The sequence below is a fragment of the Colletotrichum costaricense genome (genome assembly GCF_030867565.1).
Source record: "Colletotrichum costaricense strain IMI 309622 chromosome Unknown Scaffold_34.1, whole genome shotgun sequence".
NCBI lineage: Eukaryota > Fungi > Ascomycota > Sordariomycetes > Glomerellales > Glomerellaceae > Colletotrichum > Colletotrichum costaricense.
The window spans coordinates 45,287-66,937 of NW_026848263.1; the positions used below are offsets into that span (position 1 = coordinate 45,287).

Sequence of the window (21,651 nt, forward strand, 5' to 3'; positions counted from 1 at the left end):
TCTTGCTTGGTCTTTACATCTTCTTCTCCTTTCTTTCCAATTCAACAGGTACCCAGTTGCACAGCCTGACCTCCCGCAATGAGTTTCTTGGACATCTTGCCTGCCGAAATTTTGTTACACATCCAGAGGCTTCTCCCAGTTGAATCCCAGGCGATACTTCCGCTCCTCAATCATATGATACGAAACAAAGTCGGACATCGGCCCATGACTCTGGACAAGGAGGCTCAACATCGACTTTTACGACTACTCGAATGCGACGGCGTGTATGCGAAACCTCTTTTTGTCGCATGCAAAGACTGTGAAACCTTTCACTCGCCCTCATCATCCGTCCCGCCGAAGCCAGGACACCATTGTGATGTCGTTGAGTCTCACTCGTCCAACCCACGACCGTGCGCTGTTCCCAGAGTTTCACTTCCCGAGGATCACCTCTACATCGGTGCCAAGATGTGGTCAAACTTTTTGCCGTGGAAACTGCGATTTAACATGGTTGCAGGGCTTCTGAGATCCCAGCGCCTGCGGCCGTCAGGGTCCGTTGCGAAAACATTGCCTGTATCCAAGGAGTTCTATAGAATTCCGAACTTCTGGATACAACGGCGGACCGAATGCCGAATCATCAATGGTTCTCTGTACCTCAAGACTCGGGACATCGTTCAGTTGCAAAGAGGTACGCGCCATACCAAACCTAGGGGAAAGTTCCTGGGAAAGGACGACAGGTTCTGGTACCTCAGCGGGTGTTGCCCTCATAATCACCGAACTTGGACAGCCGGCGACCTGAAAGAGGTTTTGAATACCGGCAGCTGTCATGATGTTTCACTTGGGTCCACCACAAATACGACAGAGCAAGGCAGTATTTGGGAATATGGGCAGAAGCCTCCAAGAGTTGTTGCCGAAAACAACGGGAAGATATTCAGCTGTGAGCGTTGCTGGATGGACTACTCCTTCGAATTCTGGACCAATCCATCATCCAAAGCTCGCATGGTAATATTGACGAGCTGGAGGAATCTTGGGAAAGGGACGACGGATAACGATCCGAGATGGCGATCACATTTGCAGCGCTCCTGGGGCCGTCCTACTAGAAGTAGACTCTGCCCCAGGCCGGCAAAAGGTATCTATGAGGCGTATGAGAAATCGTAGGAAATGTGGATAACATCCACAATGCTGGAAAATATTGGAACAGAGTGCACCAAGCAGCGTTCGGGGCAGGCTCTGCCAGATTGATGAAGTATGAACACTACTGTTGAATGAATCAAAGCGCAAGTTCTGCCACAATCGTTGTGATAAGAATTGTCTTCTCCCACGTTTTCTTCAACACGTTACACCGCAAATAGCCCTGAACTATCTCAGCAATATCACACACCTGTGTGTTTTACAAGATTTTGTACCTTAGCATAAATGTATTGCGGCTGCTTTCCTGTATACAGTATGCATGTGATCCAAGCCCCCGCAAGCGTCAGCGTAATTCTTACCTCCGTAGCATCACCGCCCCCTCCGCATCCGTTCACCTCGGTACCAACGAGATGGATCTCCGGCCGGTTCAACTCCCAGCGCCGATGGCCGCACAATATCAGACTGCTTAGCTACCAACGGCGCGGTGCCTTTTTCCGAGGTCGCTGGCTAGGCCAAGGAATTTCCCACCAATAGGCCTGTGCCGAGCCCTGCACTACAACATTTCCCAGGGTCTCCCCCGCACATCCCCCAAGATCCCAAGACTCACCCCCCAACGCTTCCCCACGCGATCTTCCGCCATCTTGAATGCCAGACCGCTTCGCGGTTAATACTTTATGAAGTGCGTTCGAAGGCCGGGGGTTTTTGTTCGACTCTTTTCCGATGCGCGCGCGGGGTTCCTCATCCCCTAGGTAATCTTTATTTCCGAGTTCGACTACGATTAAAGTTGCCGTGCCTGGTCATTTTAGGCCTGCAGTGTCCAATGAGTCTATGTGACTTTTCCGTGTCCAGGGGGAGTGCTCCGTCACTCCGTCTGATGTGATACTCGCCCGAACTTTGAAGAGAAGACCAGAGAAGTGGGAATACCTTCGTTGTCCCCACTTGGACTACGTCCTTCCGGGAGCAAGTTTGCTGATCGCTTATAAGCCTTAAAGATGGTGCAGCCTGCCCTCCAGTTCCTGTCTTCGGAGCATCTCACATGAAGGTGAGATCGGGCTAGTATCGTTGCATCGCATCCATCCTCTGGCCTTTCCCCTTCCTCTTCAACATGCGTTTCTCGCGATCACTGGCCCTGCTCGGAGCCGTAGCCGGCGTGGTCTCTTCCTACGGGATCGAACTGCCGGCGGGTGTACCCAGATCTCTGGAAGAGTTCCGTGACAAGCATCCTTACACGCCCCCATCCCAAGGGTGTGGACGCAAGACCTTCACGATCCGTGCTTCCCGGAACGCCACGGACGATGTGTCTGAGGAGCTCAAGAAGGGTCTTCTAGAGGCCAACAATGGTGGGACCTTGTATCTACCCAAAAACCAGACGTTTGTGATCGCAAAAGCCCTCGACTTGACTTTTCTCAATGACATTCATGTTCGGCTGGAGGGCGAGATCAAGGTGAGATCTAGCATCGCAAAGGTTGTCGAAGATGATCTGACACAGTGGTCTAGTTCACCGATGATGTGAAATACTGGCAAGTATGTTATACGAAAAGAGCCACCCGCAGAAACAGAAGAGACGCGGCGTTGCTGACACTTAACTTCAGACAAATGCGTTCACGCATCCCTTCCAAGTAAGTCCCAGGTCCGATCTCATACAGCCATGAACCCCTGCTGATGCGACATGACAGAAATCGATCATGTTCTGTAAGAAAGCCCGGTAATGTGCATACTTAGAGGCTCTGCTCATAGTCTTATGTAGGGAAATGGGGTGGCAAGGACATCAAGATCTACGGTGATGGAGTCATCAACGGACAAGGGTTCGTAGACCAACAGCCGAAGCTTTCGCTCATGTCTAACACTCTGCATAGCCAACGCTGGTGGAACGAGTTTAACTCCGGCATCGGATCGTAAGTATTGACTCTTCAGACTGTCTTGAGGATATCATGCTGATCACCTTCAGGATTCTGGTATGACACACCATGGTCCGCTTCCATGAACGACAAGCAACTAACAGCCCAGAACCCCGACAACAAATACCTCCGGCCCATCCTTTTCTATGTGGAAAACACCACGAATCTGGAAGTTGAGGGAATCCACATGAAGGACTCTCCCTGCTGGACCAACTTCGTCGTCGGATGTAAGTCAGACTCACGGCAGCCGCTGTCTGCTTTCCCCAGACCGTGAAATTCGGGCTAATCACCTATGTGCCAGCGAGCAACATTGAGTACAGAGATGTCATTGCCACTGCTATCACCAACAACGGCAGCATCATCCCCAAGAACACTGACTTCTTCGACTCTTTGGATGTTCAGGACGTAAAGATTGAGCGTGTCTGGGTTAACATTGACGACGACTGCTTTTCCCCGAAGTCCAACAACACCAATCTTTACGTGAACACCATGTACTGCAACGGTATGCGGTATAACCCCTGGTTGTATATCAACAGCAGGCTAACATCATTATAGGTACCCACGGCCAGGTATATACTTGCACGGCCTTCCTCATGCTGTAATCTTGCTAACTTGACTCAGTCAATCGGTTCCTTGGGACAATACGCAGGGGAAATGTCATACGTCAAGGACGTTCACATTGAGAACGTTTGGATGTTGAACGGAGATGTGAGTCTGATCCAACGATTCTGGTTTTAACTTCTTCTAACGAGGCATTAGTACTCTGGTGCCCGCATCAAGACCTGGGCTGGCCCTAACGTGGGATACGGTTTCGTCGATAACATCACCTACAAGTGAGTATTTCTCCGTCTCGACATTCTTGGCCACGCATCTCTGACAATGATTGAAGGAACTTCTGGGTTGCTCGGATGGACTACGGAGTCATTCTTGACTCATGCTACTTCAACGTGGGTTTGCAACGATCGTGGTATGAGAAAGACCTTTGGTCCAGCTGACTGACTTCCGGCAGATCAACGAAACTACCTGCGAGCAATACCCGTCCGGCATGAATGTCTCCAACGTTCTCTTCGAGAATTTCACCGGCTACACCAGCGGCATCTACGGCAACGCAGTCGCAAAGCTGACGTGCTCCACGAACCCCGACGCTGTATGCCACAACATCAAGTTCAAGAACTTCAACGTCACGTCGCCTTGTGGTGGGGAACCTGTTATCATCTGCGATGGCGTAGATGGAGGTATCGACACTCCCTGTGTGAGCATCGACAGTGACGAGGCAAAAGCCGCTCTGGCGGCAAGGTGCCAGACTCCTCTAGCTCCGATTAACGAGAAGCCGTGGTAGATGATACATTGGGTGAGGGTGGCTTAAACCGGTAGGACGATTCTGGGACCCTTATCTGCGAGATAGCCTCATAGGCAGAGATGCGGTGCTCAAACGAAGAATTAAGCATCAAGATGTACATCAAATAATTACATGAATGAAATGTCCATAAACCGAACTCCTTGCTGAATGCATGCCCGTGCAAGTTGAAGACCTTACTGGCCATTGCTGCGAATTCGCAACTACTCAACACTCAAGAACTACAACAGTGTTAACAGGGAACGTGATGCTCATGTTCTGGACAGGCAGGATGTCGGTTCCGGCAGTGGCATTCCAGGTGAGCCCATCTTCCTGGCGCTTGTAAATGTGCTCGACGCCAAGGTACATGCGCTCACGGTCCGCGCCGGCCGTCCAAATCGTAAAGACTTGCGAATCCCCGCCGAGGGGGCTGTTGTCCGGGTTCAGGCAGGGGACCCAGCCCTGCTGGATGTAGATGGGGCTGCAGACAACGTTGAAGCCGGGCGCGCCGGCGCTGTAGCCCGCTGGAGCGCTAACGTTGAAGCGGGCACTGCAGCCACCTGGTGAGCAGCCCCAAATGTAGTTTTGTGCGGCCCAGGTGATGTTTCCTGGGGTCGTGGGATAAGTGGCGCTGCCGTCGGCCTGTCGACGCTCGGCGGTCGCGGCGTTATTTGAGATGCCGGTCCATCGGAGGGGAAGGGTTGCGGCAGAGGCACCGGCGATGAGAGCAGAGAAGGCGGTGATGAAATTGCTGACATACATCTTGGGGTGCTTGAAAGTTTGATGAGATACGGGTCAGAAGATGATACTTTGTTTCTTTCTTTGTGATGAGAGATCTGGCTCGAAGTCGTTATGGGAAGGTTTGTCTTTTTGATGGGACACCCAAACTTGTGGAATGTGTGACAGGATTTGGAGATGCTTGCGGGGAGATGATGGTATTTCTAGCTACGTTATGGTGAATCGTTTGCGCGGTGAGGGACTGATTCAGACCCTGCAAAGAGGTGGGGACTCGTGTCTCAATAAATACAAGAAAGCTTCTCCCTAGGAACGTTGGAAAGCTATCAAACATCGTGACATTGGCACGCCACGAGAGGCGCGGGCATGGAAGATCACCACTCAGCGGTGCAGATCCCGTAAGAAGCATTCAAGCGGTCAGTGTGTGCCTGTGTGACCCCCCAACTTCCCCGTGCGCAAAACCTCGTATCGGCAGTAGAAGGAATGGAGGTCTCACATGTGATGTCACTCTTAGCGTTGCTCTTCCCCGTGTCCGTCGACGCTAGTTGCCCGACGACAGCTGAGGAATGGGACCGATGGCTGTTCAGGGCCCGGTTCCGACTGGTTGATCCGTGTTCGGGGTGGCCCAATTGATGATGGTATTTTGAATCCCACAAAATCCCGTTTAACGAAAGACACGCATGGCGCGCGGACTGGACATGGAACCTACGTGGACAAAGCTGGAACACGAAAGTCGCAGTAGACCAAGAAGTAACAGGAAGCAACGTCACATCTCAAAGCTATTTAGAATAGAGCTTAATCAGAGAGACAAATACCAGGAACAACGATTGCTATGGCATTTTGTCATCGGCAAAGCGGCAACGGTCCAGGCAGACGTGGGGAGGACGGCTAACAGTTGTGTCTATTTTGGACGCAAGTTTCAAGGCTGATAAACCATGGCGGCGGCATCAACCGGTGCCAATCGATCTTCGTTACCACATGTATCCCTATGCGCTTGTCTTCATTGTGCTACGAACAGGCCTTATGCGCTTTCGCTGACGTGCATAAGCAATCCCGATCCAACGTAGATGTGGGGGTTGTCGATCAACGTAGATGCGATAGGCGCTGGAGTTGAGCAAATAGGCAATACTCAAGATTCTATCATCACTGATGCGATTATTCCGAGGAGGGAAAAGCCAGCAGTGAACTTATATCTAGACTTGAATCCCATCGATGTACACTTGGTTCACTTGGTCTTGGCAATGGGCATGTCAAAAACTTGCAATAAATACCTTGAGTAGATGCTTGTCCTACAGGCAAGGTATGCGTATATGCTTATGCTGACGATCTCTTGACAAATGCCTGCAGCGCTTCTACCGCTTCGGTTCTGCTTCGCTTTTCGACCAAACTCTGTATGACATTGTCCTGCTCTGATTCTGGCGCCATACCCTCATTCCTTGGCGGGTTGTTGTCCAAGTTCGTAGGGAACGGATATCCCTCTGCCACGGCCGCGATGAAAGACTTGACCCTGGCACTCAGCCCTTCGTTTTCGTATAGCTTGAGCAAGTGATCCCAGCTCTTTTCCACTAGTGGTATGGCATCCACGGACTCCATCGGCTTTCCAAAGGGGCTGCTGATCTGCAACAAATTCGCCATTCTGTACACATCGCTCGACTCGTTCTTGCCAGCCGCGTGGAAGAGCGCCGGGTTGAAGAAGAGCCCATCTCCCACCTCGAGCGGCAAAGCGACGTAATTGTTCAAAAAGTAGTCGTTAAACTCGGGGCGACGATACGAGACGTAGCCGGCTTCAAACGTCTGGCTGAACGGCAGCAGCCGCGTGGGACCGCTTTCCAGAGGCACCTCGGAGTGGGCGACGGCGCCCTGCAGCGTCAAGAGCTGGCTGGCGATCTGCATCGCCCGTGGGATCTGCGCGGCTGCTTCTGCCGTCTGGAAGCCAACATGGTAGTCGCGGTGGCAGACCTGCGGCGAGGCACCGGGCTTGGTGTTGTTGACCTGCGCTGTGATTCTGTAGCCATGTCCGAGCCACGCGCTCGAGATGAGGCCGAGGTATGGATTCGAATAGTAGTCTACAAAGGACGCCGGGTCCTTGAGGCCGTGTTTGCTGAACGAGTTCCAGATGCGGTCGTTTTTGCCAGCGCTGGCAAAATGGTCACCTTTTGCGGTTCCTGATTTCTTCTCGTCCTCGATGATTGATGCGAAAGCCGCGTTTGCTGATTGAATCAGCGCTTTGTCACGGAAAAGGCCCTTTGTGACAAAGACGCCTGGGCCAGAGATCAGTACGCGGTACCATTCGTCTTGCAGCTCTGTGCGTTCTGGGTCGCTCAAGGTTGAATATTCAGGGAGGTCGTAGATCGGTATGTTCTTTTCGATGGATGCGGCGAGCGGGTAATCCTCTGGAGAGGCTCGTTGGGAGCAGGTGGTTGCAAATCGTTCCACTGCTGTCGTTTCCGATTTTGAGAAGAGGCGAGGGGAGCCCATACTGGGAGAGTGACTGCCGTTCGCTGGTCCGTTCTTGATAGCCATCTTGGAGTACTTATTTGAGGCGTTAGTGGAGAGATAATGGAACCTTATAGAGTAAGGTATGTTGTAACATTACCTCATGTTCTGCCGCTCGTGAAGGGAGAAGCGCGGGGTATTTAAGCTGGAAGGACCGTGTAGTAGGCTGGCGCTCTCCACATTCGGTAGAGAATCGAGACTTAGTTCTGACGTTGGAAGTCCGTAGTAAAGATGATCCAACCACAGCCTATGCGGAAACGCGGGTTTCTAGTCCTCTCCATCACTTCGATTCGCACACTGGCAGGAGTCCGAATAGGGCATTGTCTGACGAGGTCAAGCTGGGAATCGGGCACTCCTTTACCGGTCAGAATTGCCCGATTGAGCTCCGGATGGGTCCGCCGAGAACCGGCCCCATACGGAGATGCTCGCCGTCACAGAATCTCTCCCCCTCCAGTTGATCGCCTGGGGAAACATCTTGACTTATGAGTTGATATTCGGCGACGAACGTAGAAATCGGACTTTGTTGCATGATAATTGTCTCCGGGTGTACCTGACGTCTGGGGCCAAGGTAGGTGGGGACTTCGGAAACCAGTTTCCGAACGTCCTATGAGATCTTAGTGCGGCTCAGATTCTAGATCCTCTCCGGACTATAATTCCGACTAAGCTTTCATCATGTCATTACTCATCATAATCCAGTAGTAACGCCTTGAGAAGTGATCATAAGGATGAAGCACTTGATTTGGGGAAACCTGGTGCCGCCCGGTCCCTCGTCGAATCTAAACTCACTTGGGTGTCGCTACATTTCTGACTAAGGAGATTGACTTTAATCAACAGCACGATATCTCCTCGGACCAGATTTTGAGTTATCAGATTTCATCGCTAAGTTTGTCTGGAATCATTTCGGCACGGTACCGAGAATTTAAGGCTGCTCTACGTTGTGGCTTCACTACTAGCAAAGATCTAAGGATGAAGAAAGGCCTTTCATTGGACTGGATGCAACTTCTTCTTCGAGTAAGGCGTTCTTTTTCAGTAATTTGCTCATTAGTCTTTCTATCAGAGTACGTGCTCGAGCTCCCTTAACGCCTCAAACGTGCCAGTGGCGTTTGGGTCCCTTTGAGCACGTGCAATACGCGTACTGGGAGGCTTGATAATGGGACTCTTGACCTATGGTAGTCGGGCTTTGAGAGTAAGGGAATTTTTCCATCATGCCGTCTCGAGAAGGTTCTGGGTCATAGAGCAAGGGCTTGTCACGAACGCCTTGCCGCGATGAGAGCAAGCAATTCATCATATAGCAACCCCAGATTCAATCTCAGTTCACAAGGTGCCAATCGGAGGAGAAGCTGAACCATAACGGCTCTATGTTAGCTATTTTCTGGCAATACTTGCGCTGGGGAGCCGTCTCAGAAACCGAGATCCCCGTCATGTCGAAAATCTGAAGAGGAGTGACTCGGGGAGTCCCGCGGGTCGGCTCTTTCGGACACGCCAGTACTTCATGTCTAGAGGCAAGACACCGGCCTTCTTTCGTATACTTTGAATAAGATTAAGGTTTAGCACGGGCCAGCTGTCGTTACTCTATTGCTACGATTCATTAGAATGAGGATGGACGACTCGGTATGCCGGATTGTGCGAGCTGACTTAGTACTGCCTCAATAGCGCTTTGCCTAGGTGAGTAGCGTTACTACGTGTTTCGGTCATCGATTTAGATACACGAAGTGTAATTCTAAAGTCGTAGATCCTTGATTCATGTCCAAGTGGCCAGTAGTCTGTGGTTGCGAATGTGTGCTTGAGATGCTCTTGATCCATAATTCGGATACCTACGCAGAGCCCATGTTTGCAACGAGACTTTAATGAGAATGGTCTGTTGCTCCCAGGTACGATTGATAATCTTCGCTGCAAGCACCCAAGCATTGGAGTACATCTGACAGTCTTCGTCTATCCCAATGAAAAGCTCATCGAATAGTATCACGACCGTCCGGTGTGTTGTTGACCACATTTGGAGTGAACTTTAGCGCACATTCATTTGGTACAACATAGTCACTTTAGCGACCAGCAAGTCCCCTGTACATCTGGACCTGGCGCCTACGCGCCCCGCGGTCAGCGCTACCGGTACGAACACGGCCGAAGCAACTTACAAAGCCACATGGGCCAGGTAGCTAGCACACTGGGGTTCATGCTGTGAAAGAACGTCCTTCTGCTAGTGGGCCTCGGTGCGGCCAAAGAGTGTCCACCGCCCCGTCATCTCTCGAATTTACCCCAGCCAAACTTCATCAACCTCCACACCTTCAATACAGATTCCGGAACACATATTCCAGAGGAGCAAGGCAGTATGCCCCAATCATCGAAGTCTGACGCCAAGAGGAGGCATGTCACTACGGCATGCATTTCCTGTCGGGAAAGCAAGATCAAGGTATGCGCTGCCTTCCCCAGCCTTGTTCTCAAGTTTCCATCCTCCAGCTTCGATATCACGACGATGGCTTCAGACTAGAATCTGTGGCATCCAAGTAACAAATTTTCAATAGTGTGACGGTGCAACTCCTTCATGCTCCAACTGCAGGACTAAGCACCGAGAGTGCCGTTACCAAGCTGGAGAGGACAAGCGCAAGTTAGATTCTCTTTGCAGTCTCTTGATTTCGAGCGTTTTGGTCAAGGCTTACAAACGCTAGACTATCACTGCGCGTCGCTGTCGAATTGCTGTCGAGTAGGGTCGACCACCTTTGCCAGTTTATCAATCAGAATGGGCTACAACTCCCGCCTATGCCTTCAGAAGAGGCCAAAAGTCTGACACGGATACTAAACACTCTAGGCCTTCCGACGACCCAATTGGCTATAGAACGCAACAAAACACCACCGATTGACCCAGCTTTGTCCCTAGAGCCGCAAACATCAGCAGTCTGCGTCCCATCTAACAATACCATACTACCTCCAGATCAACTTCCCCTAGGCTTTCCACTACCTTTCGACCCGTCTTCCTTCAACTTAGGCAATGACGCGACAGTCGGGCTCGCACCACCGGTCCAAGACGGTTTGTTGAACTTAACAACGAGAGCGATTGCAGACTGGGAATGGAGCCCTTCTGAAAATGCCGATAACATCATCACAAATGGTGGTGGCATCGCCAGCGTCCAGACCCCCAGCCATCCTCTGTTGAGCACGTACTCCGGAGAGGCTGCTTTGAGCGACAATGAAGAGGACGATGCCGGCTCAGGCACAACGGAAGAGGACCTAGTCAACCAGTTATCTGATAGACTAGGGTCTCTCCAAATTGGTCCCAATGGAAAAATCTCCTATTTCGGACCAACATCTAACTTCAGCTTGATGGAACTACCTGTGGGAGCCGATACTTTGGCTGTGGATCGAACCGTGCGCAACGATGGCCAAGAACACCTCGACAACATGGGCTACGGCAAACAGGTACCGCAAGATCTCGAAGATCATCTGATCAACCTTTACTTCACATGGCAGGACCCCTTTCAGCATGTAGTCGACAGGACTCTCTACGACGAAGCGAAACATAGTTGGCACGAGCGAGAGGAAGACACACCATATTATTCCGAGGCACTTAGAAATGCAATGTTAGTTCAAATATTGCTTCAACCTCTCAACTCTTTTGTTGCTTGATGATGCTAATTCTTTTGCAGGTGTTCGTTAGGGGCTACCTTCGAAACACGATATCACCCGAGCTTTATAACCTTCCCAAAGTCTCTTCCGGATTTCTTCGCCGCAAGAGCCAAGACTCTTTTAGAGATCGAACTAGACTCGCCTTCCGTCTCTACGGTACAAGCAATGATTGTTCTTAGTAGCCATGAGATAGGCGCGAATAGGGACTCTCGCGGTTGGTTGTATAGTGGTATAGTCACCCCAGCTTATCACATGTGACATGTGTGAACTATGAGACAAGAGGAACTAACAGCTCTCGATCTAGCAATGGCGATTCGGCTCGCGTTTGATTTGGCATTACACAAGGATATGACACCGTACGTAAACAAGGGTGTTCTTAAACCCGCTGAAGCAGAGCTTCGTCGCGCTGTATTCTGGAGCGCATACACAATGGATCAGTAAGCTTCTGGCGCCGCTGCCAACATTGTCGGGGCTGTGGTCTGACTCTACAAATTTTCAAGGACGCTCGGATTTTACAGAGGTCGGCCTTTTCGTATCAGCATGGATGATATCACAGTTGGGAAACCAACAGAAGACTCATCAGATGGACGGATCGAGCAATGGCTTCCTTACGTTTCGCGCCTTAGCAACGACAACGCCCCAGTACCCATCCAGGATTACACTGAGGTCATCAGCCTATACCGCATAGAGTTGTGCGAAATCATGGCGCCTCTCGGTCACACGCTGTGAGTAAATCGCCCGAATAGCAATGTTTCTGTCTGATTTAGTGGAACTAAATGCTCTTCTGGTAGATACGGCAACTCTCGGATTCCGCGGGACATATTACAGGCCAACAACGAGAAGATTGTTTCAATATTATTTGCTTGGAAGCAGAACCTGCCACGTACGATACAAGTCGATCTTGAAGACTCAGAGGGAACATTCCTTCCTCATGTTCTTCTGTTACAGTGAGTTTAAATCCACATTGTTGATTCCTGTCGTCATGCGGCAGTCGCTCACCTTTTTGTGCCCAGTATGCAATACTATCAAAACGTGATACATGCCCATAGGCCGTGGATGTCGTCGAGCTACATTCAACCACAACCACCTCAAGGTCCCGGCTACATGCACGCGCAACAAATGTGCATCGAGTCAGCAGCCGCAGTGGCAAAGCTGATCCTGATTTACGAACGCCAATACTCCCTCAAGCGAGTTCATATCCAAGGCGTGGCCATCATCTTCTCTGCAGCCATCATACTCATCTTCGCATCTATATCCCGCCGCAGACGGAAGAGGACCACGGAGACGGCGACACACTTGAGCGTATGCTTCCGGGCTCTGGAGGAGCTTTCAGGCACTTGGGAGTGCGCCAAGCGGTCTCGGGATTTTCTTCTCATGCTGCAACGTAAGTGGGAGTTGCGCTCTCGCCGGCTGAGTCAATGTCCGTCACGTAATGCCATGCTACCGTCCGGCCTCGGCGCCCTACGGCAGAGCGAGCAGGCGTCTCGGAAACGAGCGCGTACCGACAGTCCGGCCGGGTCGAAGAGCATAGGCAGTTTTCAGAGCATATCTCCTGTTCAACAAGGGGAGCAGCGAGAATACCACGAGGGCATTGATATGGACATGAGATTGGATCTTGACTGGGTGTTTGCCGCGGGAACACAGCCCATGCCAGGCAATTGGGACCAATTGCTGAATACGGATACGCTCTATTTCAATCCAAACAGAACAGGATAACGTGTGGCTTCCCCCGTAGTCGAGGATCACATAACGAATTTAGCTTGTCATCCTGGCGTGAGCTGAGTTGGGTCTTTGCGTGATCCATGGGTGCTGGATTCGATGTCTCGCGCGACGTTGCTGGCCAAGCCACTCCTGCATGAAGTGGATATAATTGGACGCAAGGTCGTGACAGGGGCGCTTACGCCCAACATCCAGCTGAACAGGCAGAATTCCAGAGCCTCGCCAACCTCACGTCTGCACCTCAACACACTAACAGTCACTCATGCAAGATCACAATGTCACTTTCAGATGATCGGCTCTGTCGCAACTGCACCAAGCTAAATCTTCAGGCAGTCTTCGACCCGGCTCGTTTTGACGGTCTTCCGGCCATCGGCTCGGCTCAGAGTTACAAGACCAGCTGGACCAAATACATCCAGCATGTTGGAGACTGGAGACCGCTCACCCGAGAGGATAGGATCAGTCAATACCCCCCAGGCATAATCCCAAGTTGCCCGTTCTGTGATTTGGTCTTCTCCATCGGCTTCAACCTCAACCGCTATCCGATGGCCGAGAAGGAGAAGATCATGTTAGCGATCCCCGCCAATCTGCTCTACAATTTTGCTGAGAAGCCGAAGCTTGGAGATGGCGGGGAACGTCCAGACTTCAACTCCGTTCTCCTTCTCGTCATGAATCCCTCACACTACAAGACAGCATCCGCTCAGTACTTTGGCAATACCAGTGCTGGTGGCGGCTTGACAGCGTGGATCCGTTTCGCCCATCGAGAGGCGCCAGGAAGTCTGGTCTCTCTTGCATCCACTGCTATCTTGGAGCCCACTCGACCTCTTCTGGACCTTCCGATGCAAGCTAGAGTCTTGCGCGAGGAGAGAATCGACTACGGCCTCGTTCGATCGTGGATACACCTATGCGAGAATCATCACGATGCATGTCGTACCAGCCCAGACTGGCAGACTCTCCCTCACTTCAAGCTCATAGACTGCGAGACCCGTCAAATCATCAACACAGACCCAGCCACTAGGTATCGCTACGTAGCGTTGAGCTACGTTTGGGGAGTCGCGCCTCCAGACAGGTACACATACCCGTGTCTGCCGGACGACCTTCCGCCAGTCATTCAAGACGCCATGAGGGCCACCATCAAGCTCGGCTTCCGCTACATCTGGATTGACAGATACTGCATCTGGCAAGACGACGCAACTCACAAGATGAGTCAGGTGGAGAGGATGGACCAGATCTACGGCGACGCAGAACTCAGCATCATCGCCATCGGCGCCAAAGACCCGAGCTACGGGCTGCCGGGCTTGTCTCTCGGCCGAACGCAACACGTTCCAATCACCAAAACAATCGGCGAGCAAGGAATCGTGACAAATTTCAGCCACCAGTGGCAACTAGACCAGATCTCCCGATCAAAGTGGTCCACGCGGGGGTGGACGTTCCAAGAGACGTGTCTGTCGAGGAGAAGACTCTACTTTTCCAACTATGAGGTCTCGTTTGAGTGCCACGATATGATGTGCTTTGAACACCTCACGCGTCCTCTTGCTTTGCAGGGGAATCTGGAGCACCACGAGAGGCCCGAGTGGACTCTCCTCAATACCCCAGACGGTATCTGGGCTATACTTCAAAAGTACTGCGATCGCCAGCTGACATACTCAAGCGACAGACTCGCTGCTGTATCTGGAGTGTTGAAGAAGTGGTCACGAGTCAATCCAGGATGCTTTTCGTACTGGGGCATCCCGATAGTCGCCTCCGGCTGGCTGGTAGTAGACGCCACTGCTTCGAGACGCGCCTTTCTCGCTGGACTCCAATGGGAGATTCGGCCTGAAGGAAAGAACTATGCCAGGTTGGCAGGTTTTCCCAGCTGGTCGTGGGTATCCCAGAATGGGAAGACGTTGTTTGGTCACTACGGCTACTTCCATCTGAGGCCTCCCAAGTTAGTGGAACTTACAGAAAACTTCGACTCAGAGGTTTGGGTGGAAACGCCTCAGGGCAACATGGTTGAATGGGCCGACTTCTTTGAGACTAGTGGTCTTGATTCGTCAATCATGCAATGTACCAGGTATCTTCACATCGAATGCTGGTCATTTCAGACCGGGCCCCTCTGCTATCGGAAGATCAAACGGCGTTCAGGCACCTCGCACGACGACATGTTCTATCTCCCAACAACACGCAAACCCTCTGATGGAAAAGGAGAGTTTGTTATCAAGTTCACCCCAGACTTCGGATACGAAGATACCTTCCTCGACCGAAAACTTACGGCAATATGCTTCTCGCCTCTGGAGCACGCAACGTGCGCTATAGTTCTTGAGTCTGTCCCTGGCCTCACGGTGAGAATAGGGTTACTAGCATTTACGAGGATCGAAGATTTGGGTTCACACGAATCGCAAAGTGCTGAGAATCTGCCTTTTTCTAGCCTTCCATTCGTTCCGCAGAGGCGTCGTTTCCGGTTGGGATAAGTATAGGGTAGGAAGACTCTTTCTTCTCAAATCTGTACTCTCGTCACTAGTAGCTTTCGACAGTTTATAGCTTCGAAGGAGACCTCTGTTTTGATCAACGAGATATGTCTGCTAGCCGAGAGAGACCTATCTGCTAAGCATCTTGGCATTCTCAAAGTGCCGTTGAAATACACAGTTGTGTAGTCAATTTACTTCTGCTAAATTTTTTGATGAGGTTCGAATCCTAACTACTCTTCATTATACGTTGTTGGTCCCTCCCAAGCGTGTGGAAGCTCTCCTTAGAGGCATGTCAACCTCATGAACTCCCGAACGCATCCTTGGAGCCCGTTTGTTTATGCACATCCACCTGAAGACACTCCAGAGCCTCCACGTATGCAGACTGGGCCCCCATCCTCGCCTCCATTTCCTTCGCGGTGGAAGCGGTCATGCTCAAGACAGCCTGTAAGCGGGCCTTTGCAGTGAAGCGAACGAGATTGTCCCAGATCAAGCTGAGGGGGTGATGTTCGCCAAATATGGCCTGGTGCATCCTACACACAAAGACAAGGAGCGACTCCGCGAGGTTGGGTTCCAGGTCGAAGATGTCGTGGAGTGTTAGTAAAAGCAACTCGGGGTCTTGTTCCCTTATAAGATGCTTCAGAAAATCAAGTTGCTTGTTGAGAAGGCAGAAGGCAGCAGTTATTTCCTTGCTGCTCAGCAGTACGTGGATGCTAGCCATGTCATTGTGCCACTTCCGGACCCTTTGCCTTGCTGGTTTCCCGTTTGGTCCGTAGAGAATACGCCCGTCGATGACTACCAACCCTGTTTCAAATGCTCCATCAAGGTAGGAATGTATAAGCCTTATGGAGTTGTCAAGCAGGCGCAGATCTGAATGCGGTTCTATCCGACGAGGAATTTCGTTTTTGAGTAAGGTCGGCGAGGGTGTAGAGCATGTGATGTCTAAACTCGTATCTAGATATCTTGCAATATCGACGCTAGACGTATCTTGTAGGTCGGGTCTATGTTTCAGATACTGCATCACCCGTTCCCAGTTGACTTCTTGGCCTCGGAGAAAGAATTGCGAGCGCTTCCCTGCAGCTTCGCGGTCCTCCTTTTGTCGAAGCATCACCATTACTTCGGCTTCTTTAAGTTTCTTGTCTAGCTTCCACGTACTCAGTCTTGACTTGTACATCTTAGTTCTGGACGAGGTTCAGTCAGAAAGCTATAGCTGTGATTTGATGTTGACTTACGTTGCATGGAAACGATAGTGGGATTCCATGATCTCGCTAACTTGTCTCAGGGATCTATTCTCATCTCGATAGAGCTTGGTAATAGTAGGCTGCATACGGTGCCAATCCTTTTCAGTTGCATATGTCTTGCCCGCGCGGACACTTTGGGACTTCGAGAGGGTGCTCATAGTGCGGGCTATGGTCTGAGATACGGATAGTAGGCGAGCTCCGGACGAAGAAAACAAGATTCCAAGCAGTATGAAGAGATGAGAGTGATTACAAGGCGTATTTAAGTCTCTTGAAAGTTCCCCAATCGAGGATATAGCGTCTAGTCTCAACGCGTGTGTGAGCAAGATTTCATGTCAGCCTTGTCGAGTTAGGTAAGTTCACTAGCATGCAAGATCGAATGGGCTTGCGGGAAGAGGCCAATTTTGAGATGTTGACTTCTCAAGTTGGCAGCAGGATGGTTGCACAGGCTGGAATTTCTTCGGCCGTAAGCCGGGTGGGCATGCACGGTATGTTTAAGACATATCGTTGGAAAGAAATGGACATGATCGCGCCCTGCTGCGCCGAGTTGGGGGCACAGCATTTGGAGGCTGTGTGGACCTCGCGCCTCTCCGAATCCGAAGACCGCAAATCCCCTTAACAATAATGAACTTGGCTCTCGATTCCCTTCTATAGCTACGCGATCCATGCAGTGTCTGTGATCTACGTAAAGTGGTGTTCGCTTTGACGGCGGTCAGAATGAGATGATCGAGATCGCAGTCTGTACATTGAATCACCCGCATTACCAGCAAAGACAAGGTATCACACCGGGACATAGTCAGTTCGCATCATTGTACTTCTCGTAACATTGAACTCTTGGCTAGTTACTCGAGTGCCTTACTTGGTACTCGACTCTCGATGTACCCCTAAATTATCATGAACTCCCCAACTCCAATCAACGCCTCAAACCCCCAAAGATCAGAAGTATGCATGAGGCATATTTCCCGACTCGTCATAATCCCCAAACGAATTATCCGGACCAGGCCAGCTTTGGTAAAGCTCAAAGAGATCAGCAAAGGTCATCCCCGCCCCTCCCCGTCGAGCACGCGCCGCTTCCCCAAACGCGGGACCGTACCCGTACCATCCACCTCCGTAGTGACCTGGCGGGGGTCCATAGCTCGGCCGGAAGGCACCGCCGTTCCTACCGGGTCCAGAAGTTGCTGGTTCGGGGCCGGGATTGCCTTCTCCCCCACCACCACCTTGACCGCCAGGCCCATCGGTACGGCCCTGGTCAGGTTCAGGTCCAGAGCCGGAGCCGGGGCCGGGACGAGGATCGAACGAACCAGCACCGCCTCCACCGAAACTTCCAAAGATATCCCCGAACAAATCCTCAAACCGAATCTCCTCAGTCGGCCCAAAGTCATCGTCACCCATCTCCCCAAACCCATCACCAGGGCCCAAACCAAATCCGCCGCCTCTAGCATCAGCCTGCTGCTGTCTCCGCCGCCAGTGCTCTCTCTGCAGCGCTTCAAGGAACGCCCTCGCAGCAGCAGAAGCCTCTCTCACACGATCATTATCGTGTCCAGAGCCGTTCGCTTGGCTGAAGCCACCAAAAGCGGGATACCGCGGAGGCTGATGCTGCTGCTGTTGATCGTGTTGATGCTGCTGCTCACCTTCCTCTTCTGGTTGCCATTGTGGATCGTGCCTGTGTCGCTGTTGATTCTGTTCTCGTTCTTGCTGTTGCTCTTGCCGCCGCCGCTGCTCGTTACGCAGATTCTCCTCGTAAAAGCGACCCGTACCGTAGTAGATCCCTCCGGGTAGGCCACCGACGGGTATATCTCCATGCCCATAGCCACGCTGCTGACGGCCTCCTCCCCCTCCAGAGCCAGGGCCTTGCTGGCCGCGAGGTGTGTTCCGACCGGAGCTGGCTTCGGAGTATCCGTCGAATACGTAGGCCATTGTATCTTGATCGCTCTGGGCCTAGACCATATGAAACTTCTGAGGATTCAAGAGCTTCTTTTCTGTTGACTGATGCTGTTGGTTGTTGTTCCTGTTGTCCGGTGTGTAAGTGGAATTCCGAGGTAGGTGATATGGCAAAGTACCAAGCCTATTTATATGTTTGTCAAAGGTTGCACGAATTACTGATTCACAGTCTCGGCTTGTTTGAGCATAGTGGTGATGTGGAAGCGTGTTTGATCGTTGATTGCCAAAGGCAAGCAGCTGTGATTCAGGAACTAAAGACACACGTCACGCGAATATGGAAGCTTTCAACTCGGGGTATGAACTAGCATTTGTTACAAGCGCAGTAATTTGCGCCAAACGTCTATGTACTGGCTCCGATATCGTAGCGCATTGCCGCGATGGAAAATAATACGGGCTCTCGTCCCCTGCCTCAAGGGAGAGAACCGGCGTTTTATGTCTGTTTACCTGCTTTGATAGGTAAAGCCGGGTATAATAGAAAACATACATTACAGGTATCCAGGATCCGTTTAAACGTATGATGGCTCCTAAACAACGCCACGCAGAAAACAATCAAAGAAATGGGTAATTATGTCGCGGTAGTGCTTGTTTCGTTGCGCAAGGAGACGGGTCCTTGAAACCCTGTCGTTGGTCTGACGTTCTGCATTTCCATACCCTGAATGTCGACCTTCTGATCCCGGAGAGCACCGAGGCGTTGATCACCGCCAATATACCTCTTCTTGAATTGGTAGTAGGTAGGAGGCCTCGGTCGGCAGAGGACGACGATCCAGTTCTTGAGCATGCTGCCCTGAGTGAAGGCTCGGAACCGCTCTGCCTTGATGAACTTGTGAGAGTTGATGTACTCTCTCGTTGTTTCGCCTCGAGCCATGAGGAAGATGTGGTAGCCCATGAGGGCAGCAGGGTATAAGAAGGCAATAAAGCCGTAGATGACCATAGCGAAGGGAACGCGGAAGTCGTCGATGGATTTACCAAAGGAAATATCGGATCGGTGCATGTGTACGAGAATTTGGCCTAGAGAGGCGCCAAGGAGGTAGAGAGAGAGGAAAGTTGCCGAGGAGACGAAAGCAAAGAAATATCGGTAATTGCGTTTTCCGACACAGTTGTTGAGCCAAACGCAGTGGTGATCGTGGGTCTCGATGCAGTTGTCGCACAGTCGGCAGTGATGAGCCCGAGGAGGCCGCCAAATGTTACATGTTCTACAATGTTTTACTGGAACTTCCATGGCGGCCGTGGCTGACTCTGCTGACTTGATTAGCGTCCAGTCGTTGGTCGGAGGCCCGAGCCGGAGAGGATCCTCTGTCGAATCAGCCGGTGGAAAGGCATGAAGGTTTCGCGGCAAAATCTATGCGCGATTAGCTATATTTTTACCGAAGTAAGGGTGTCACAACTTACGCCTGGGTCCGACAGGGATGCGTGGAGGAACGAGGAAATGCAAATGTAGAAGACGTATCCGAAAGTGATTGGGATGGCAGGACTGATGTTATGCCATATCCAAGGGGCTGAGAAGACGAAGAATAGGACGGCGGGAATAATGATGAACAGCCCAGTGGCTACATTGACTGGCCGATGCTTGGTGTTCTGGAATCGCCCTCCCAAGCAGAAGACAGTATTGCCTTCGAAGTACTGGAAAACATAGCCAAGGTTTGTCTTGGACTTCTTCAAGTTGTTCTTGTCGGCGGGTCTCGAAGAGTCTACGGGGTTGAGCTGCGGCGTGGATGCGGTCGATGAAAGCTTTTCGCCGCCAGGTAGAGTCCGGTTAGACTTGTTCTGGTCACTTCTGCCTGGCAGCAGGAAACTTGAGCGGAAAGATCGCGGCGATTTGATAGGGCTAGGTTGATTGCCTCGTTCTCTGAAGCCCCTGTCGACATTGACGCTCAGGTTTCGGCTATTGCGCTGGTTCCGTTGCAGCGGCGTGACGCTCTCGGACATACTACCGGCAGCATAGTGACCATGAGTCGGGCTCGTGTTGGCGGTGATTCGATCGTACGTTCCTTGGTCGGTGTATTCGGTTCCGCGAGACGGAGGTGGTCTCATGTTGTCGTCGTCGCTAAGCTGCCGCTGGAGGCGCGCAACGGGATTCGAAACCGGGTTTGAGATGACGCTGTGCCGAGCATTTGGTCCTCCACTGGCTACAGCTGCTGCTGCGGCGGCACTCTGGTTGTGTTCGGGTGTAGGTTCGGTATCCTCCAATGTAGGTTGCTGACGGGTCGCAGGTCGTGAACCACCACGCTGGGCTTGCAGCTTTTGCGAACTCATGGGACGAAAGAAGGCTGAAGACGTAAGAGACGGAACATGACTTCGACTTGTCGAGCTAGGCGGTCTGCTGCTGATCGAACCAGCGGTACTACCGCCTCCGATGCTTCCCCTCTTCTCGTTGAGACTGGTAATGTAATTCATTCGTGGGGGCGGACCCCGTCTCCGGCCTTCGAGGGGTCCAGACATGCCTGTCTTGGCCGTTCCTGGCCGTGACACAGTTTCTGAAGCCAGACCAGATTTTCTGCGCGGATTTTCGGACAAGGTCTGGGCTACAGCGTCCCCGCCGTCGTCGGACGCGATGTCGGTCATTCGCGACGAGATGATACTCGGCGGGCCTGGTCGGTCGGAGCGTCCAGGAAATTGGGGTTTCGGAAAGCCGCCATCGTCGGTTGGCGTGCTAGGCCCACCGGCCTGTTCTTTTGAAGTCATTTTGAGCGCTGATGTCGCAGGCGGATCGGCGGCGCAATGATATTGGAAAGTTCGCAAGTTTCCTCCACTATAACATGTCGCTTTTTTGACGTGTTGATAAAAGGGTATCGTGAGGTTGGGAGAAGAGCTTGTCAAGAGCGGCCAGGGGGGAGGGTGGTGGTCGGTCTTGAAATCGGCGCTTTGACGTGAGGTTGTGATGACTATCGCGCGGGACGAAGGGTTCGGTAGGTTCGGAGACTGGATCGTGGAAGGTTTGGAAAAGGCTGAAGCGCAAAAGTCTGCGGTCGGAATGTGGTATTAAAAAGAGGTCGTGCAAAGGAATAGGAAAAGGCCCGTGTATTAAGGCGAGGGAGTGAATCGGTTGGTATCGTTTGTCGTATTGTATCGTGTAGAGAGAGTGGGAGAGAGAGACGGAGAAAGGAAGGTTGGGATGGCGAGCG

General features: G+C 51.7%; 9 protein-coding genes across 9 annotated transcripts; 4 read left to right on the forward strand and 5 right to left on the reverse strand.

The window, feature by feature from the left end:
* Nucleotides 1-78: 78 nt before the first annotated feature.
* CCOS01_16820 (uncharacterized protein) lies at nucleotides 79-1,134 on the forward strand (the record flags this gene model as incomplete). The annotated part of the gene is made up of 1 exon (XM_060464956.1): nucleotides 79-1,134. One exon carries the CDS (start codon nucleotides 79-81, stop codon nucleotides 1,132-1,134), a length of 1,056 nt encoding a protein of 351 aa, XP_060304444.1.
* Nucleotides 1,135-2,212: 1,078 nt separating this feature from the next.
* CCOS01_16821 (glycosyl hydrolase family 28) lies at nucleotides 2,213-4,344 on the forward strand (the record flags this gene model as incomplete). The annotated part of the gene is made up of 12 exons (XM_060464957.1): nucleotides 2,213-2,551; nucleotides 2,605-2,631; nucleotides 2,700-2,726; nucleotides 2,784-2,799; nucleotides 2,855-3,002; nucleotides 3,056-3,062; nucleotides 3,115-3,232; nucleotides 3,307-3,507; nucleotides 3,655-3,713; nucleotides 3,765-3,838; nucleotides 3,895-3,952; nucleotides 4,015-4,344. The coding sequence occupies 12 exons, from the start codon at nucleotides 2,213-2,215 to the stop codon at nucleotides 4,342-4,344; spliced, it is 1,404 nt and encodes a 467-aa protein (XP_060304445.1).
* Nucleotides 4,345-4,569: 225 nt separating this feature from the next.
* Nucleotides 4,570-5,103, reverse strand: CCOS01_16822 (uncharacterized protein; the record flags this gene model as incomplete). The annotated part of the gene is made up of 1 exon (XM_060464958.1): nucleotides 4,570-5,103. One exon carries the CDS (start codon nucleotides 5,101-5,103, stop codon nucleotides 4,570-4,572), a length of 534 nt encoding a protein of 177 aa, XP_060304446.1.
* Nucleotides 5,104-6,390: 1,287 nt separating this feature from the next.
* Nucleotides 6,391-7,599, reverse strand: CCOS01_16823 (uncharacterized protein; the record flags this gene model as incomplete). The annotated part of the gene is made up of 1 exon (XM_060464959.1): nucleotides 6,391-7,599. The coding sequence occupies one exon, from the start codon at nucleotides 7,597-7,599 to the stop codon at nucleotides 6,391-6,393; it is 1,209 nt and encodes a 402-aa protein (XP_060304447.1).
* Nucleotides 7,600-7,803: 204 nt separating this feature from the next.
* On the forward strand, nucleotides 7,804-8,058 carry CCOS01_16824 (uncharacterized protein; the record flags this gene model as incomplete). Its single annotated transcript, XM_060464960.1, has 1 exon — nucleotides 7,804-8,058. One exon carries the CDS (start codon nucleotides 7,804-7,806, stop codon nucleotides 8,056-8,058), a length of 255 nt encoding a protein of 84 aa, XP_060304448.1.
* Nucleotides 8,059-10,326: 2,268 nt separating this feature from the next.
* On the forward strand, nucleotides 10,327-15,367 carry CCOS01_16825 (uncharacterized protein; the record flags this gene model as incomplete). Its single annotated transcript, XM_060464961.1, has 8 exons — nucleotides 10,327-11,144; nucleotides 11,211-11,404; nucleotides 11,495-11,627; nucleotides 11,691-11,915; nucleotides 11,982-12,137; nucleotides 12,240-12,574; nucleotides 13,105-15,227; nucleotides 15,314-15,367. 8 exons carry the CDS (start codon nucleotides 10,327-10,329, stop codon nucleotides 15,365-15,367), a joined length of 4,038 nt encoding a protein of 1,345 aa, XP_060304449.1.
* Nucleotides 15,368-15,651: 284 nt separating this feature from the next.
* On the reverse strand, nucleotides 15,652-16,749 carry CCOS01_16826 (uncharacterized protein; the record flags this gene model as incomplete). Its single annotated transcript, XM_060464962.1, has 2 exons — nucleotides 15,652-16,531; nucleotides 16,583-16,749. The coding sequence occupies 2 exons, from the start codon at nucleotides 16,747-16,749 to the stop codon at nucleotides 15,652-15,654; spliced, it is 1,047 nt and encodes a 348-aa protein (XP_060304450.1).
* A 775-nt stretch (nucleotides 16,750-17,524) lies between these two features.
* Nucleotides 17,525-18,505, reverse strand: CCOS01_16827 (uncharacterized protein; the record flags this gene model as incomplete). The annotated part of the gene is made up of 1 exon (XM_060464963.1): nucleotides 17,525-18,505. The coding sequence occupies one exon, from the start codon at nucleotides 18,503-18,505 to the stop codon at nucleotides 17,525-17,527; it is 981 nt and encodes a 326-aa protein (XP_060304451.1).
* Nucleotides 18,506-19,094: 589 nt separating this feature from the next.
* Nucleotides 19,095-21,211, reverse strand: CCOS01_16828 (DHHC zinc finger domain-containing protein; the record flags this gene model as incomplete). Its single annotated transcript, XM_060464964.1, has 2 exons — nucleotides 19,095-19,868; nucleotides 19,919-21,211. 2 exons carry the CDS (start codon nucleotides 21,209-21,211, stop codon nucleotides 19,095-19,097), a joined length of 2,067 nt encoding a protein of 688 aa, XP_060304452.1.
* Nucleotides 21,212-21,651: the final 440 nt, after the last annotated feature.